Here is an 18,018-nt window from a genome sequence, read left to right on the forward strand (position 1 = left end):
TAAAAACTGGGCTTTGTTAACCCTTTAATACTTTAAACATCAAATATTTAACATAAATCTGAACAATGAGCCGCTTTTCTCCTTCAGAATCTGCTGGAATTATCGTGCTAGTGGTTGAAAAGTTACAGTAAATCAAAGAACATAAACAGTAAAGCTCCGGTGTTAAAGGGTTAAGCTCCTCTGATTTGTCTTGAAAAGATGTTTCAAACAGATTTCTACATTTTCTCAGCTTTTTCGCATCACTCACAGCTTCTACTTCAGGAAAGGCTGCTCCATGCGTGCTCTTTGTGCAGGCGGCATGTGTGTTGCGGATGCAGCAAAGGTGTCGGTGAACCTGCCGCTCAGCGTGGACATACCTCTGCCGTATCAGGTGGTCAGGGGGGAGCAGGTGGTGCTGCAAGGCTCTGTTTACAACCAGCAGGATAGACACATTAAGGTAACTTTATTTCTCCCAACAAAGCCGAATTGAGTTGGAATTTTTTTAACACGGCACGACTAACATTGTCCACCCTCCAGTACTGTGTGACCCTGATGGCCGGGCCGGCGGTGTGCCTGCTGCAGTCTCAGCCGCTGTCGGGGCAGCCGGGGATGCACTCCACTGTCTGTAAATGGAATCACCTGTCTGCAAATGGAGTGCGCAAAGTAGAATTTACCCTCCTGGGGCTGGAGCCTGGCGTGCACACCCTGAGCTTCACTTTGAAGACAACTGATGGAATTCGGGACGTTTTGGAGAAAACCCTTCGAGTGGTGGTCAGTACCTGCCAAAACCTTGATGCAGTGTCAGTCAGGAAACACGAATCACACCAAAAAGCATTTAGCTTATTTTGTAAAGTGACTTAAAAAGTTTATTTTTTGTGCACAAAGTGAGGAGGTTCAGACAAAGATCCACATGTGTCTCTTTTATCTCCATGGTGGATCCTCAGACAAACATAAAATAAATCATGGAGACTGCTGATCCAGACATGTCGACCGTCAGAGTCAGCAGCTCCTGATAATGGCTGATTAACCAAAACTACATAAAGAAAACAAATAAACAAAGCCTGAAAACTAAGACTACCAAGATCCAACCCCAAACTAAAATAACAAAACCCAGCAGAGTAAGACTGCTGAGAACAGAGAGGGGAAAAATAGCAATTATTTAAGGTAAGGATTACTTAATTATCATTAATTTAATTTAGATTAGTTAAATGTATAAATTGATGTCTGAGGTTCACATAGATGATAAACTATGTAGGTTTTTACATCCTGTTGACCTGAAGACGTCTTGTTTGATCAACTCTACCTCCAGAATGAACAGATTTTATATACAAAACAAATCTTTGGTAAAAAGTTTGATCTTTTAGGAGTTAAAAGCACATATTATATTATGCTTCACAACATTGGTCACTATCTGCTCAGAGTTGCACTGAGATGATCCTGTTTGGCACAGAGAATCTTTTATTTTGAAATTAGGTTATTTGAGCTTCTGTCAAATTTAACCAAGAAAAATCAAACTTTAAAAGATGCTAGATTATTTTTATATTTTTGCTGTTGTTTGTGCCAAAAAAAGATATATATATATATTTTTTAAAGAAGGTCGTGATTGCAAATCCAAAGTTCTTGAAGGTGAACGTAAGACTATACGGCTCCTTGTAGGTTTAGATCAGTAGAAAACAAGCTCAAATGGCTCTTTAACTGTTAAAGGTTGCTGACTCCTGGACTAGATATACCTGTAATAATGCTAGTGTGAATGTTGTGAGCTGAATTTGGCCGCTAAAGATAGCTGAAAATGCTGAAGCTGATGGCCAGCTAAAATATTAGCTAAATGCCAAATTAAAAAAATAAATAAATAAAAAATTGGTTAGCCAAAACAGCTACCATGTGGCTTAAAAAATAGCTAAACTTCAGAATAGCCTAAAAAACTGAGCAAAACCTAAATTAACTAAAACGGCTAGCATGTAAATATTAGCTAAGCTCCAAAACAGCCAAAGAAACTTTTTAAAGAAGCCTGAATTAGCCAAAACAGCTAGCATGCAGATGAAATATGAAACTCCAAAATAGCCTAAAAATCTTGGTAAATACCAAAATAGTCCAAAAAGCTGCAGAATGCAAATTTGAAAACTTTAAAACCGTAACTTTTTTATAATAATAATAAAAAAACATAATGATCTGGAGGCCGGATATAATTACCTGGAGGGCCGGATCTGGCCCCTGGGTCTTGACTCATGAATTAAAGGGTAACCAAACAGGAATGTTGGAGGCTGACTCCACCTATGGAACAGGACTGTTATCATTACTGCTAGCACCGAAGCCAATGCTAACCAGCAAACTGCACTGCAGAGTTATTATTTACATCAAACATTTCACTTATTTTAGTTACGTTTTTTAATCATCACTTTTTCTTTCTTTTTTTTTTTTTTACATAAAATGAGTGGTGCGTCAAATTGTTAAGGAAACCAAATTAAAAAAGAAAGAAAAGAAGACTAATATATAATCTTTGCAATTTGCCGCCCTCTCCAGAAGATGGCGACCTAGGTCGCCTATGCCCAGATGTAGTGACTACTCCGATGTGCAGCCCAATCCTAACCTTCCAAACACAAATATGTGGATACATTTTTCCAACTTAAAACTGATTGTACTTTCAGCCAGAAGGAGTGAGGCGGGAGGTGAATTCTGGAGGGAGTCTTGATCCACAGGGACTCTACGGTGAGTGGAGCCTAACAAAGCATCTGTCCTGATCGGTGTGGTTCCTGCTGAGTTTGATGAAGAACTTCTGTTGTCCTTGATTCTGGTTTAGGTTCTACAAGGCTTAAAGTGGTTCTGAAGAACCAAATGCCACCAAATATGGTTCCCAACTCTGCTGTGCAGAGAATGCTAGCAATAAACGGTAAGATCACAGCTGCCGTGCGTTTAGTGCAGGAATTCTTACTCTGTGAAGAAGACGTTACGTTGAAGCTCCTGACCTTTCATGCGTTTGTGTTTGTGACCAGGGGAGCTTCCAGGAGATGTCGTTACCGTGTTAACCAAACCAGATGGGATTCAAACGCTCATCGACTTACCGTTAGGCGTGGCCATAGCAAAGCTGGACAGTCTGTTCCTGCTCACCCAGGTGTACCTGTACCTGGAGACCACATCGAGCTGGGACATGCTGGAAACAAATTCCCAGAAGAGCTCATCAGATCTGAAACAGAAGATTCGGGATGGTGAGAGATGTGACAATGTTGGAGATGTACTGGAGAAATAATTCACTCTAGAGGAGGTCCTGCAAAACTCTCAATAGAATGTTGACAAAGAAAGTAAAACTTTGTAAGCAGTTTATTAATATGGCCTTTATAGAAAATGGTCTCAGTTTAGATGTTATTAATTAAAATTAAGTATGTTAATAAACTTTATTTATCTTATTGTTCTAATAAATGTCTCTCTAACACCATATAAACACATTCATAATGCATGTGTTGCTAAAGCTTGTTAAGGAATAAAGTGTTACCGAAATAATCATGGCTTTTTACCTGTGTGTTTAGGTCTGGTTGATCTCAGTTCAATCAAGAATGGAGACTCCAGTTACAGTGTGTCAACAAAAGCAGAACCAAGCACCTGGTAAGGGAATTCTTTAGTGTTTTAAGAAAAACTTCCAGATTTCAAATCCTAAAGGGGCCATACCATGATTTTCTTCAGCCTTTCAGAGTGAACTATATCCAAATATATGATCATATGTTACATTTGGAACACTAAAGAACAAATTATTTATGAAATATTAGTTATTTTCTGTGAGTTGTTTTTTACCCAGAAGTAAAACGACTCGGTTCCTGAGGCTCCGCCTGCCGCTGCGTGTGGGTTTCATGATGTCATCCTAGAGCCAGCAGCGTGTACCACGAAAATAAACATCCACATTTCTTCAAAGCTGGATGCACATACCATATATCTGCCTTCAGTAGGCCCGGCCATCACTACACTGGTTCACAACACACATACACTTGACATCTGCACAACTGTGCCCAACCAGGATGGGGGGGGGTCACCTGTTTTATTGAAGACAGGACACAACTGGAAGATATACGGTATTCTGAATCTAAAATGAACGATTGTTGCTGATCCGTGGAGAAATTAGGTGTTGGTGTCAGCTGAGTCCTCCTGAAAGGGGGTCTCACTCGTGAGGATCGTCTTCGTGTTGAGAGCACAGCTTTTTAGAGGATTACTCTTAAATGCTTGAACAGATCAGAATAGCGCTTTGGGGTTCTTCATAGAGAGGAAGGAACAGTAACATGCACCTAAAAGCTCAAAAAGTAGATTTGTCATGGTAGGGCCCCTTTAAGATAAACTATCAGGAAAGTTCAAATGGTTAAAGCTGTTTTGTTCTTGGTCAAGATTGGTGTTGCTAAAGCTTCGCTCCTCTCAAAGGCAGCTGTGCATTTCAGATGTGACCACAGTTTGGGATTACATTGACTTATGGCTGCTTCAGGGACATAGCGTTCAGTGGGTCTCCTTTTTAGTTATGGTTTTAAACAAAGCTGGTATGTGGCTCTCATTCCTGGTCCCTGAAATCCACCACTCAGGAGGTCTTCCCAATGCCAAATTAGACGAAGGAAAAAAATGGTAAAATGTCAAATTTAGCCAAAACAGCTGACATAAGGCTAACATATTAGCTAACCTCCAAATCAACCTAAAAACGTAAAAAAAAAATCCTAAATTAGTCAAAACAGCTAGCATGTAGTTAAATATTAGTTAAGCTCCAAATTAGTCTGAAAAAATGTGGCCAAATGTGGAGGTGGGCCTGATCTGGCCCGCGGGCCGTAGTTTGGGGACTCCTGACCTAAACCAATAAAGCTGTAAACAAAACACATACGCAACTCATGTTTGCAAATTGAGGAGTTACATTTGTTCTTTGCACCACCGGAGAGTTTTTTCAGATGTCCCACTTTATTTCTATATTTCAAAGTATTGCTCAAAGGTTTGACATGAACAGAAGCTGCTGTCGTGGTGTTTGAAAGCTCTGACCGTTGTGGGGCTCAATGAAACATTTCTAAACTGCGGTTTCAACTGAGTGCTGGTATTTTGTGCTGTTATAGTCGTCCCCCAAGTGTCCTTCTGAACTGTCTGCCAGGGTCACGGCGATGGCGGTGAAGGTTCTGGCTGTAGCGGATTCTGTGATGGATGGTGGGTCGGTGGACCGTCAGTCTCTCTCTGAGTCCGTGACTTGGCTGATTTCCAAGACCCAGCAGGAGGATGGGTCTTTTTCTGAGAAGTCGTCCCTCAAACCCGACAGAGTCATGGTCGGCACAGTCTAGTTTGTTTGCTCTCACCCCACCAGGACAACAAGACATGGAAACCCTTTTGTCTGTGTGTGGGTGCAGGTGGAGGGGGCTGATCCCGTAGAAAACTCTGTGTATGTAACTTCTGTTGTGCTCATCGCCTTGCAAAGAGCAAAAGAGATCAGAGATGAAAGACTGCGACTCCAGGTAAGAACCTCCTTCAGCATCCATCATGTTTCACTTAAATCCTTCATTTCACACCAGTAGATTTAGGAAAATCAGATTAGATTAGTTTATTTTAAAAATCAAATACGATTACTGTTTCCTACGAAAGGCTAATATTACTCATAAACTTTAGTTAGATTTAAATGACTGTGTTCAGATTAAATAGAATTGAGATGAAATGAACTGTAATAGAGAGGGTGAGATAAATACAATAAGATGAAAGCAAATGTGATAAAGATCAAATCAGGCGAGTTTCTCCTCGCATGATCTCATCTCTCCTGTTTGTTCTCTAAGTTTCATGACATCAGCAGACGCTCAGCAGCTGGATACCTCTCCCGGCACGCCATGAATGTGAAGAGCATGTACGTGCGCGCGGTGGCAACCTACGCTCTGACCCTCCATGATCCCGACAGCACGGCGGTGTCTGAACTGCTCAGGAGCCTGGAGAACCGAGCTCGACAGAGAGGTGTTTCCTCACGACAATGAGTTTCTTCATAACCCTGGTGCTATCTTAGGGGGTCCAGATGAATGAATGAGTGAATTAATTAATGAAATGGTTTATTTCAAGCAATCAGGTAATAATAAATAAAATAGACACATCTTACATTATCAATCACAAGTAGATCACTTGAAAGAGAGTGGGAGGAAGCGAACTTATAGAATCCGGCCCGCTAGGCGGCTTAATTTAGCCCAGTCATGAAAGAGAAAGAAATATACGGATGTTGAAAAGAAGCAGGTTTTATTTTATTATTAATGGTCCGATGTTATCTTATTCCTAAATTTTATAATTTTAATAAAATATATTTTTATGGAGAGTAAAATATTGAAAGTTATTTAATAATCATTTCATAATTACATTAAAAAGATACTATTTTAAAGTTTTAAATATTGGCATTCTGCTAGTTTTTTGGATTATTTTGGCATTTACTAAGATCGTTTATGCTGTTTTGGAGTTTAACTATTTTTTTCAGCTACATGCTAGCTGTTTTAGCTAACCTAAGGTTTTTTTCTTTTTGGTTTCTTATACTAATTTGGCATTTAGCTATCAGCACTAGCATCTTCATCAGCCACATTCAGCTTACAGCATTCACACTAGCATCATCAAAGGTAATGTTATATATATGTAGTTCGTAATTGTAACTGTAGCCTGTAGTCAGTTGGCCATTTTGGTAAAAAGTTACAGTTTTAAAGTTTTAAAAATGTAGTTTTAGAGTGTTCAATAAATGTTTTTCCTGTCCGGCCCGCGATCTACAGTATGTTTTGGATTTTGGCCCCTTTTATAAAGGAGATGTAAAGACTGTTACATTCTACTTCTAAAAACAGAGGAATAAAGGACCAGGTTTGGCCATCCCTGACCTGATGTATTGTATACCGGATCCTATTCTTCTTTTAGGAAGCAACTTAGTTTCCCCATACGTCCAAACACAGTCTATGAAATCTATCCTAAAGTCGTGAAGAAAAGTAGATTTTTAGAATTAAAGTTATTGACATTGATCTGCTAGAGTTGCCTGGTTGGTCTAATGCCAAACATTATGTTAAAGTTAGATTGCATGAATCTCCATGAGCGGCAGCTTTACTCAGAATTCTTCATCCTAACTTGAAGGTAGTGTCCAGCTTCTCCACAAAGAGGATGCTCTGGTGCTGTGACTAAACCTCAGCTGTGTGTCCAGGTAACCCTGTGGAACTCAGATACTGGCAGGAGGCCGATGTGACGGCAGACTGGATAAAGCCTGACCAATCCAGTGGTCAGACAGTGGAGACGACAGCATACGTTCTCCTAACGATGCTGCTAAAGGTGATGTTACTGCAGCATCTCTGCTGTTTCTCTATGGAAACTCCCCGTTCTTTTACCCATAAGGATGTTGGCTGGTGTCTGAACATGTTTGTGGTTTTCATGACTGACCCTCAGACATGTGAAGGGATGATCAAACCCTGTGGTATTGGTTTGTACTGTTCTCTTTATAGGTTAGTATCTTAGTTCTGCAGCTGCCATCAGACTACCTGCTCACTTATTTGGTATCATTTTAATCAGTACAACCTCTATTATGTGACATTATCTTTATTTAGGCATTTGTAATTTTGATTCACACACTAGAAATACAATTATGCAAAAACAGAAAATTCCATCCGGAAAAGTTTGATTCATTTTGCTGTGGAAACCCCAAAAATGCTTAACAAACTTTTTTTACAATATAGAATGAAAGTTTTAAGGGTCATTTCATAAAAATAAAAAACCAATACATGTAGTCAACAAACTAATGAATACATTTTTGAATTAAAATACCAAAAATAAAATTCTCGGGGAAATTCCCTCATTTGGGCCACATATGTAGAGTTTGTGTTGACAGAAGAACATCTGATGAGGAAGAGCAGAGAAGGAACCAAGACTGTTTCTTTGATAACCTGAGAAAGTAAAACACCTGACAAGGAAGTTTGTCATGAATCAAACTGGATTTTGAACAGCTTCAGTGTGGAAATGTTAGGGTGGCAGGTTTGAGAAACTATACCTGCTTGTGAAAGACAGAGTTGGTTTAACAGATTTTGTCATTTCTTTTAAAGGGGAGGATCTCTTATGCGAATCCAATCCTGTCGTGGCTGACTCAGGACCAGTACTACGGCGATGGCTTCTTCTCTTCAACGGTACTAGACCCTCTAAATCTGAAACGGAAGCGTGCAGCGCTCCTTTGAGTGATCGACTAATGCACCTCATCTGTCAGGACGCGCTCATGGCTCTGGAGGCGATCACCGAGTACAAACGGGTCACGCCCCGAGCTGAACTCAATCAGCAGATCAACATCCGCTACAACAGGAAGGGCGAGGTGAAGAGAGTTGCCCTGAACTCCAGGCAGCCTGTGGTTGCACCCATCGAGGTAAGAGGAGGAAGTCCAGGGAGGGAACAGCAGAACACTGCTTTAGTGCAACACTTCATTTCTGCACCAGGTTGCCCTGAACGATGACATCACCGTGTCCACAGGCTATGGGAAGGGAGTGTCCAATGTGAAGGTGGGTGTGGCCTAAATCAGTCCCAGGACCTTTACGAGAGTCCATAAATGGTTCTGGTTGTGTTTTCAGCTGAAGACGGTGTTCTATCAGACGACAGCGTCCCTACAGACCAGATGTAACTTTGAGCTCAACATTGAGATGTCGGGCTCCAGCCTCTCAGGCGGTACGCCTCTTGAAAGACCCCTTTTGAAAACGTTTATGAAAACATTCAGTAAGTGATGCTGAAACTCCCCATCCTCAGGTTCTAGCGTGGAAGCTCCTCACCTGGCCGCCTGTGTGAAGTAAGATACACGTCTCATCTCCTCATGTAGTGGACACTGTGGACAGAAAGACCTTTCTTTATCAGGTATAAGCCCCCTGTAAACGAGGTGTCGACGGCGTCCTCTCTGACGGTGCTGAAGATCCAGCTGCCAACAGGTGTGGAGCCGTATTTGGACGACTTAAGAAAGGTGAAGGAAGTAAAACCGCTTCAATCTCGTCAAATACAGTTTTGAAAAAACACAAACTTTAAAAACTTGTTGGAGCAATCTGAGGTAACTACCTAAAAGAGCAACATTAATACTTGAGAGAATTGCTGAAACATCTGGTTCTGTAAAAAGCATAAAGAGCAGAAGGAGAACAGGGAAAACCACCAAGTACTTGCTCTGACTCTCTCTGAATCCCACTCTGACTCCATTTCTACTGCCGTGGTCATGGTCCTTCCCATGGACTGTATATAAAATAACTGGACAGAGCAAGCCCCCCTCCTTCCGTGTTCCATATAGGAAGTACCACTGGGTTGCAAAAAGGCCAAAGTCCCATTGACTTACATTGAGAAACAGACAGTTATTTCTCAGTCATTTTATATGTCAGAATAATCATTCTTCCTCTGCTGCTTTCTGCTTAACTTCTTTTTTCTAATCCTAATTTTTTAAAAAGATTTTTTTCCATTATCACAAGTTATTAGAGTTATAAATTGACCAATCAGATGGCTCAATAAGCGTTTGTGGGTCTGACGTCGAACGTCTGGGGGGTTTGATTGACAGATGACGGGTAGCCAATGGGAGCAGACTTCATCAATGGGTCCGTGAAGACCTTTTAACACCTACTTTACAATTCAACAATGTACCAATCATTGTCCTACTGTTGTTTTCCTCAATGGAATGTACCGATGCAGCAGTTTAAAACAACAAGAGGAGCATGCTGTCGACATTTTTAGATGAGGATTTACTCTGTAGAAATAGATTTCACTCTGAGGTTATGTGCTTTGGACTTTATTGTTTGTTTAACGTTCGTTTTTCTTTTTTCACGGTTTTTATTGTGGCTTATAAATTATAAGTTGCATATACGCTCATAAAATCACCAACCAAAGTTTCATCTTCTTCACTTTTCCAGCTTCAGCCTGAATTAGACGCAGCCGTCTGAGGAGCGCGAGACAAACATTAAAGGACCTGGTCGTATTTTCAAACAGAAAAAGATCCAGCTGTTCACTTGTTAGGATGGTTATTTATTTTAAATACTGCTGAACGCGCTTCTCACGTGCATCTGATCAGACTGTAACATGGCCGCTGCGGCCCGCGCGCCAGGGGACGGCGGGCACGGCGTCACCCAAATGCTCCTTTTATCTCGACAAAAAGGAATAAATGTAAGTAAATCCAAAAGGACCGCTGACAGAATCAAATGTTGGAATGGTTCTCCCTCAAAGGCTTCAACAATGACTTGTACAATTCTCCCGAGCCGCCGTGATTAAAGTAGAAGCTGTTTACATCCGCGGTCTCGTGGTCGAGGCGTGGAAAGAGGCGGACGGTTGCAATAAACTCACTCCTGATTGGCGACAGTACTTCCTGTAGTTTCATGACTCAACTATGACTCAGACCAATCGCTGAAGATGGGTTGCAAATGGCGGTATCCATTTCAGGAAGTGACGGTGAAAGCGGTGGCCTACTTTCGCGAGGAGAGGAAGTAATGCATTTCCAATGGGGGACCTCAGTGCTCGCTCAGTCCATTCTTATATACAGTCTATGGTCCCTCCTTTTCTGCAGAGGCAGTCTCATAGAAAATGCTGTCTGCCCTCTAGTGGTAAAATTAATACACTGCACTTGGGTGTAATCACCTTTTTCCTCTGCAGATGTGGCCACAAAACAAAAGGTTTCTTCCCAGCTATGTACAGAGGTTATGATCCACTAGAACTCTTCCCTTGGGCCGCACTTTAAGAACGCCCGATGTAGGACATAACTTTGGATTAAAACTGCATGTCTGAGGATTTATTTATTCAAACTGTTGTAAATTTTTGTGCAGACAGAAAAAAATGCAGTAATAAAAGAGCGTTTTGACATAGAAAACTCTCTGGGCGAGCCACAAGCTCTGCTGCCCCATTCTAGACAAATACATCCATGAACGTCTTTGTTTTCCCGCTGTTAGCTGGAATATGAATCTAAACTGAACGGATGGACAGCTCCACTGTTGCTCCCAATCGTTTTTTCGCCGCTACTGTTTGTTGGGGTTATGAGGGGGTGTAAGGTAGTGGGAGAAAGTGTAAACAGAGAGCTCTCAGCGACAGAGGGGGAAGGGGGGATGGAGTTGGTGGGTTTGCTCTGCACAGTCCCGTCCACAACTCAGAGGTGAATTTCTAATTAACTCCTGTTGCTCTGCAGAAACTATGTCCTGGAAAATGACAGATTTGTTTTTTCCCTAAAACAGAATAATCATAATTAAAAGATCACTGAGAACAATCTGAAAATAAATCAAAAAGTTTGCTTGGTTTGATATCTTCTGCTATTTCTGTGTAATTGTTTTGAACTAACTCTTTAGTGATAACAGTATTATTTAAAATGGATACTTTAATTAATACATTTTTTGTTCCTTAAATCAAACCATTTCGAGACGTCTATCTTCACACACCGTCCTGCTGCTGTGTTGCAGTTCATGGAGTCAGACGACCCCGTCATCTCCCACTATGAGCTCCAGGGACAGACAGTGGTCATCTTAATGGACACAGTGAGTAACTGAAAGAAAGCGTCCCTGAACTCATGTGATGGTTTAGAGCAGGGGTCCCCAAATCCAGGCCTCGAGGGCCGGTGTCCTACATGTTTTCCAGCCAACCTACCATTGAAGCTCCTTACAGGTTAAACACCTGATCCAGGTAATCAGCTGCAGAGGAGGAAGGATTTCTAGAAAACCAGCAGGAGGTCGGCCCTCGAGGCCTGGAATTGGGGCCCCATGGTTTAAAGCTGGGGTGGGCAAACTTTTAGACTTGTGGGTCCCAAAGGGTTGTAAAATTTGATAGAAGCGCCGGACCATAAGTGGACGTGTGGAGTGTTCTGGTGATCCACCTTCTAAGAGACGGAAATAATGTGGAATCTGGATGAAAACGTGCTTTTATTTGGAATTAAAAAGGATTTAAACTTTAAGCAAAATATTTTGGATTGTTCTCATTTCAGTGCCAATCGCACCAATGGGTTGATGTCCTAAAGGGCAAAACACAAATTTCGAGAAATGCTGCGTTTATGTGGTGTTGGAATGATCAGAAAAAGGACGGTCAGGGTTGAAAAACACACATGAACGTTGAAAAAACAGAAAGACCCAATCCGAGTTCTTCCCTTCCCCTCCATTTGAAGGGGGAGTTTAAGTGTAAGTGTGTCCAGGAAAATCATGTTTTAAATTCGACCCTCCAACCGGGGGGATAAAAGATCTCTGTCCCGCTGAGAAGCGTTTTTCTTCACTTTGGAGCGCTCTGAACCACAGAGGTTTACATTTAAAAATAAGTAATGACTTTTTGTTGTAGCGTGACCTTTTTAAAGTTAAAAAAACGCTGTTGTTATGTTTATTCAAGCGCTGGAAGCTCCGTGCTAATGCTAGCAGACTGGAGATTATCGGTGATGTCGTTGAACAAAAGTGATGTTTGAATTATGAGACTCTATTTTTTCATAATTCTCCATTTGGAGGAACAAATGAAGGAGAAGGGAAAAATTCTGATTGGGCCCAAGTCTTCTAAACCAGCTTGAATGTAGAATCACTTTTTGCACTTACAGATAAAGGTCATTGCATTTGTTATTTAACCCTATGTGGAGACTCCAGAATACAGGAGAAAAAATATTCAGGATTACCAGTTTATTGATTCCAGATTAAACAGTTTAACAAGCCACATGTTGTAGCTTGTCCCCCCTGGTTTAGAGGAACGGGCTGTGCAGGAAGTGTTCCTTTGGTCAGCAGCTCCTTCGGGTCCACAGGTCTAAGGAGCATCATGGACACCTCCACCTCCACCCAGTCCTCCTTGTAAATGTCTGAGCTTTCAGTTTGGCAGTAGAACAGTTTGCTGTCTCCAGGTTCCGTCTGATATCTTCCTGTGCGTTGGGTTCGGGGTCAGAACCAGGTTTAAGGTGGTTGGCGCCAACGACTGTCTGTTCACTGTGAGCGAGCGACAGGACAGAGGTGAGGCTCAGAGCCTGCTGCTGTTTTCTGAGGAGCTGACTCCAGAGAAGACTGAGATTGGATTGTGTTTGGGTTCCAGGTAGCTTGTGCACCAAAGAGTTCTCTCCCCAGCACCAGATGCTCCAGCGCCTCTGTGTGGGCGAACAGTGCCAGTGCATGACGGGTACGTCCAGATTCAGCTGCGGTCGGCTCGCTGTGTTCCACAGAGACTGAAGGCTTTTGTTTTGTGGTGTCATGCAGCTGCGTGTGCGGCCTACAGGGGAAACGTTGACCTGACTCTGACACCAGTCAAACGCACAGAGGAGCTCTGCCAGCCTCACATCAAATACGGTGAGCTCATCTCTGCATCCCCTCCACCGAACGTGAGGCTCTGTCTTCGTAATTACCGAATGACCAGCAGGATCCGTCCAAGACAAAGTGGAAGACTGTTCTTATGCAAGGTGTAACTCATTTGCGTTAATAGATATGAACACGTTAATTATTTTTGATGAATCGGGTGCGTTAACAAATAAAAGAACAGGATAAACATTTATTGAACACTTTAAGTCTACATTTTTAAAACCTTACCTTTTTAGCCTAATTATGGACTGCAATAATGCTAGTGTGATTGCTGTAAGTGGAATTTGGCCGCTGAAGATACTGAAATTGATGGCTAAAAACTCTGAAGCTGATAATTGAAGACGCTGAAGCTGCTAGCTCGCTAAAATTTTAGATAAATGCCAAATTAACCTTAAAAAACACAAGTTAGCCAAAACAGATAGCTGAAAAAAACGGCAAAACTTTAAAATAAAAGGCCTAAATTAGCCAAAACAGCCAGCACGTTGCTGAAATATTAGCTAGATACCAAAGAATCCTTAAAAATCTTAGTAAATGCCAAAATAGTCCAAAATCTAGGAGGATGAAAATTTGTAACACTTTGAACTGTAAATACAATTATGAATAATAAAAATGCAGGAATATTATTCCAGAATAAATCAACTCAAACCTCAAATAACTTTCAATATTTTACAAAATTACATTTTGTCAAAATTATACAAGTTAGAAATGAGTGTAAGATAACATCGAGCCATTAATAACAATAAAATAAAATTATCTCGAGGGCCGGACAGAATTACCTGGAGGGCCGGATCCGGCCCCAGGGCCTTGACTTTGACACATGTGATCTAAGACATTGCATTAACTGGATTTAAGAGGCTGAGTCCAGCTTTAATGCATGCCGTGGAAATCTGAATCGCTGAGTTAAAGCAAAGGACTGTTTCTTCAATTAATTTGCAGTAATACATATCAACGTAATAATTATTTTTGATTAATCGCGTGCGTTAATGTGTTCTTGTTCACCCCCCTACAAAAAGCATGCAATTCCTGTCTATTCTTACAAGATAAACTCATTTATCCACAGAAGTTTTTTTTGTAGAATGTTATCTTATTTGGCCTTGTATTATGTCATTCTGTCATTTGCTCCAAAGCAAACCTCATTTATTTTTGCATCTATCACAAACACAGGCACTTGGACATTTTGTATGACATCAGCTAATTCCTGATAAAGTGAAAATAGGTGAAAGAGACTTTTTTTTGGTCTTACCATCATGGTTTCACACTACACATATTGAAAGTGTGAAAGCTCACCGATGCCTCCTTGTTTTAGTTAACCCTTTATCACCTGAGCTCCAGTGTTGATGTTCTTTGATTTACTGTAACTTTTAAACCATTTACATGATAATTCCAGCAGATTGTGAAGGAGAAAAGCCGCTTTTCTCCTTCACAATCTGCTGGAATTATCTTGATCGTGTTAAAAAGTTTGAGTATGTTACAGATTTTGAGTTTAAGCGTCACCGGCGACGCCTCAGGAGTTAAGGACATTGTGCGGGCGTCCTGCAGCTGTACCTCCAGGCCTCTCTGTGAAAACATTGGTGTGAGTGCTGCACTGTTTCCTTCTGCAGGGCTGATCGTGACGGTGAGGTCAGCGGCCTCAGAAGGAGACTTTATGATCTACTCTGCCTCTGTGGTTGAAGTCCTCAAGAATACAGAAAAAGGTGAGACCACAAAGCATGGCCTGTGCAAGTCGCCATTTTCTTAAGGTACATGTGGGCTGCTATACAACAGATACAGTGAGGGAAAAAACTATTTGAACCCCAGCTGATTTTGTAAGTTTGCCCACTAAAAAATAAATGATCAGTCTATAACTTCAATGGTAGGTTCATCTGAACAGTGAGAGACAACAATGACAAAAAAAAATCCAGAAAAATGCGTTTCAAAAAATGTTATAAATTAATTTGCATTTCCATGAAGGAAATAAATATTTGATCCCCTATCCGTCAGCAAGATCTCTAGCTCCCAGGTGGGTCTTATACAGGTAACAAGCTGACCTTGACCTCTCAGCTCGTTGCCTGTATACAAGAGACCTGTCCACAGAATCAATCAATCAATCAATCCAGATGCCAAACTCTGCACCATGGCCAAGACCAAAGAGCTTTCCAAAGATGTCAGGGACAAGATTGTGGACCTACACAAGGCTGGAATGGGCTACAAGACCATCGCCAAGCAGCTGGGTGAGAAGGTGACAACAGTTGGTGCAATTATTCGCAAATGGAAGAAACATAAATTAACTGCCAATCTCCCTTGGTCTGGAGCTCCATGCAAGATCTCACCTCGTGGAGTTTCAATGATAATGAGAACGGTGAGGAATCAGCCCAGAACCACTCGGGAGGAACTTGTCAATGATCTCAAGGCAGCTGGGACCATAGTCACCACAAAAACGGTTGGTAACACACTACGCCGTGAAGGACTGAAATCCTGCTGTGCCTGCAAGGTCCCCCTGCTCAAGAAAGTCCATCTACAGGCCCGTTTGAAGTTTGCCACTGAACACCTGGCTGATTCAGAGGAAGACTGAGTGAAAGTGTTGTGGTCAGATGAGACCAAAATTGAGCTCTTTGGCATCAACTCAACTCGCCGTGTTTGGAGGAGGAGGAATGCTGTCTATGACTCCAAAAACACCGTCCCCACCTTCAAATATGGAGGTGGAAACATTATGCTTTGGGGGTGTTTTTCTGCCAAGGGGACAGGACAATTGTACCGCATCAAAGGGAGGATGCATGGGGCCATGTATCGTCAAGTGCTGGGTGAGAAACTTCTTCCCTCAGTCAGGGCATTGAAATGGGTCGTGGTTGGGTATTCCAGCATGACAATGATCCAAAACACGCGGCCAAGGCAACAAAAGATTGGCTAAGAAGAAGCACATTAAGGTCATGAAATGGCCTAGTCAGTCTCCAGACCTTAATCCCATAGAAAATCTGTGGAGGGAGCTGAAGGTTCCAGTTGCCAAACATCAGCCACGAAACATTAATGACTTGGAGAGGATCTGCAAAGAGGAGTGGGCCAAAATCCCCCCTGAGATGTGTGCAAACCTTGTGGCCAACTACAAGAAATGGCTGCCCTCTGTGATTGCCAACAAAGGTTTTGCCACCAAGTACTGAAGCACGTTTTTCAAAGGGATCAAATACTTATTTCCTTCATGGAAATGCAAATTAATTTATAACTTTTTTTGAAACGCATTTTTCTCCATTTTTTTTGTCATTGTTGTCTCTCACTGTTCAGATGAACCTACCATTGAAATTATAGACTGATCATTTCTTTTTTAGTGGAAAAACTTACAAAATCAGCTGGGGTTCAAATAGTTTTTTCCCTCACTGTATGTGGCCATAGGTTTATAACAATTTTGCCTTAGTGGTTCCTTTAATGTGGGATTTCGTTAAAGGATCCCCCTCACTCATAAACCTGCTTTCTACCCCTTAAGAGGAAATCCATAGTCTTTGGCAGACGACTCAAAACATACCATGATCCCTTTGAGGGGGAGAACTGTAACCTGAGGCTCCGGAGCCACATGTGGCTCTTTTACTCCTCCATGGTGGCTCTCTGGTTAAAATAAATAAAGTTTTAAATTTTAAATCGTAACTAAAGTTAAAAAAAAGTAGCCAAGTGAAAAAAAGTGAACTCAAAATGTATTCTATCTATTCAGAAACAGTTTAAAACCATCACATATCACTCTTATGGCTTTGTAGTTTAACAAAAGCTACAACATTTGGACGGATTTGTGACCGCCGTGTACCACAAGAGAGCTCAATGAGGTCAGTAAGAATATCCAAATTCATATTCAAGGCTTATTAGGCAGATTTTCAATTTTTGAACAAATTGAAGTATTTTAGGTGTCCTCTTATGCTTCAAAAACAGAAAAGAAACAAATAGCTGTGATTGAACTATGGTTTATTATATATATGCATTTCTGGCAGAGATGCACCATAAACTGTAAAATGAACAGTTTTTTTTTTTACTGCTGCATTGGGATGATCCTATGTAACACAGGAAGTCTTATTTTGAAAGGATGGCATAGGAACTTTTGTCAAATTATTCTGACATACAAATGTCTATTTCTCAATGGAAGTCTATGGGATTTTGGCCTTTTTGCATCTCACGGAAACTTCCTATTTGGAAGATGAGAAGGGAGCGGTTGGAATGTCCATTGGTATTCATGTCAATGCTCATGAGGTTGAGCTTCACCCAGAATGCACTAAGATTAATTACGGCCACATAAGCAGTACCATGTTTGGGGGTTGTTTGTTGCAGATCTTGAAGCTTTAAATCCTAAATCTGAAGTGGAGTTGGTGAAAAAGGCGACGTGCACGAGCATCAACCTTCAGGACAACAAACAGTACCTGGTGTTTGGATCCAGAGGCTCAGAGATCCAAAATGGCCGACACTTCAAGTGAGTTTCTCTCAGCCTCTCTCTGACCTGTAGTCCTGAGGTTTGTGAGGCTCACCTGTTGTGTCCCTCAGGTATCGCTTGGCCTTGGATTCGGAGGCGCTGGTGGAGCTCTTGTCCACAGACTGCAGCTCTGACTTGTGTCAGAAGCACAAAGCCCAGATGGAGGATTTTAGTATTTACTTTATGCTGAATGAATGTCTCTGAGATGGAGGTTAGGCTGATGTTTGTCTGTTCGGTGAAACTTCTTTCATAAAAATGTAAAATAAAGGTTTATAAACATTGCTCAGTAATATGTTGATTTCCTCATCAAACTTTCTTGTTCTGTCGACGGGCCATGCTGCCCCCAGGTGAGCGGTACTAGAAGCTGTGTAATGTTTCTGGGTGGTTGGGTCT

General features: G+C 41.5%; 1 protein-coding gene across 1 annotated transcript in view; it reads left to right on the top strand.

The window, feature by feature from the left end:
* c5 (complement component 5) overlaps positions 1 to 17,907 on the top strand; it is a 33,809-nt gene extending 15,902 nt beyond the window's left edge. Inside the window, exons 20-42 of the mRNA XM_024257967.2 lie at positions 294 to 436; positions 517 to 750; positions 2,625 to 2,685; positions 2,777 to 2,866; positions 2,970 to 3,182; positions 3,501 to 3,576; positions 5,081 to 5,249; positions 5,331 to 5,435; positions 5,748 to 5,919; positions 7,124 to 7,248; positions 8,013 to 8,093; positions 8,171 to 8,323; positions 8,394 to 8,456; positions 8,526 to 8,619; positions 8,698 to 8,737; positions 8,803 to 8,905; positions 11,358 to 11,432; positions 12,761 to 12,866; positions 12,946 to 13,029; positions 13,107 to 13,196; positions 14,807 to 14,899; positions 17,487 to 17,625; positions 17,697 to 17,907. Coding sequence (XP_024113735.1) covers positions 294 to 436; positions 517 to 750; positions 2,625 to 2,685; positions 2,777 to 2,866; positions 2,970 to 3,182; positions 3,501 to 3,576; positions 5,081 to 5,249; positions 5,331 to 5,435; positions 5,748 to 5,919; positions 7,124 to 7,248; positions 8,013 to 8,093; positions 8,171 to 8,323; positions 8,394 to 8,456; positions 8,526 to 8,619; positions 8,698 to 8,737; positions 8,803 to 8,905; positions 11,358 to 11,432; positions 12,761 to 12,866; positions 12,946 to 13,029; positions 13,107 to 13,196; positions 14,807 to 14,899; positions 17,487 to 17,625; positions 17,697 to 17,829 — 2,642 coding nt within the window. The 3' untranslated portion in view covers positions 17,830 to 17,907. The remainder of the gene's footprint in view (positions 1 to 293; positions 437 to 516; positions 751 to 2,624; positions 2,686 to 2,776; positions 2,867 to 2,969; positions 3,183 to 3,500; positions 3,577 to 5,080; positions 5,250 to 5,330; positions 5,436 to 5,747; positions 5,920 to 7,123; positions 7,249 to 8,012; positions 8,094 to 8,170; positions 8,324 to 8,393; positions 8,457 to 8,525; positions 8,620 to 8,697; positions 8,738 to 8,802; positions 8,906 to 11,357; positions 11,433 to 12,760; positions 12,867 to 12,945; positions 13,030 to 13,106; positions 13,197 to 14,806; positions 14,900 to 17,486; positions 17,626 to 17,696) is intronic.
* Positions 17,908 to 18,018: the final 111 nt, after the last annotated feature.

The sequence above is a fragment of the Oryzias melastigma genome, linkage group LG13 (genome assembly GCF_002922805.2).
Source record: "Oryzias melastigma strain HK-1 linkage group LG13, ASM292280v2, whole genome shotgun sequence".
Taxonomy (NCBI): domain Eukaryota; kingdom Metazoa; phylum Chordata; class Actinopteri; order Beloniformes; family Adrianichthyidae; genus Oryzias; species Oryzias melastigma.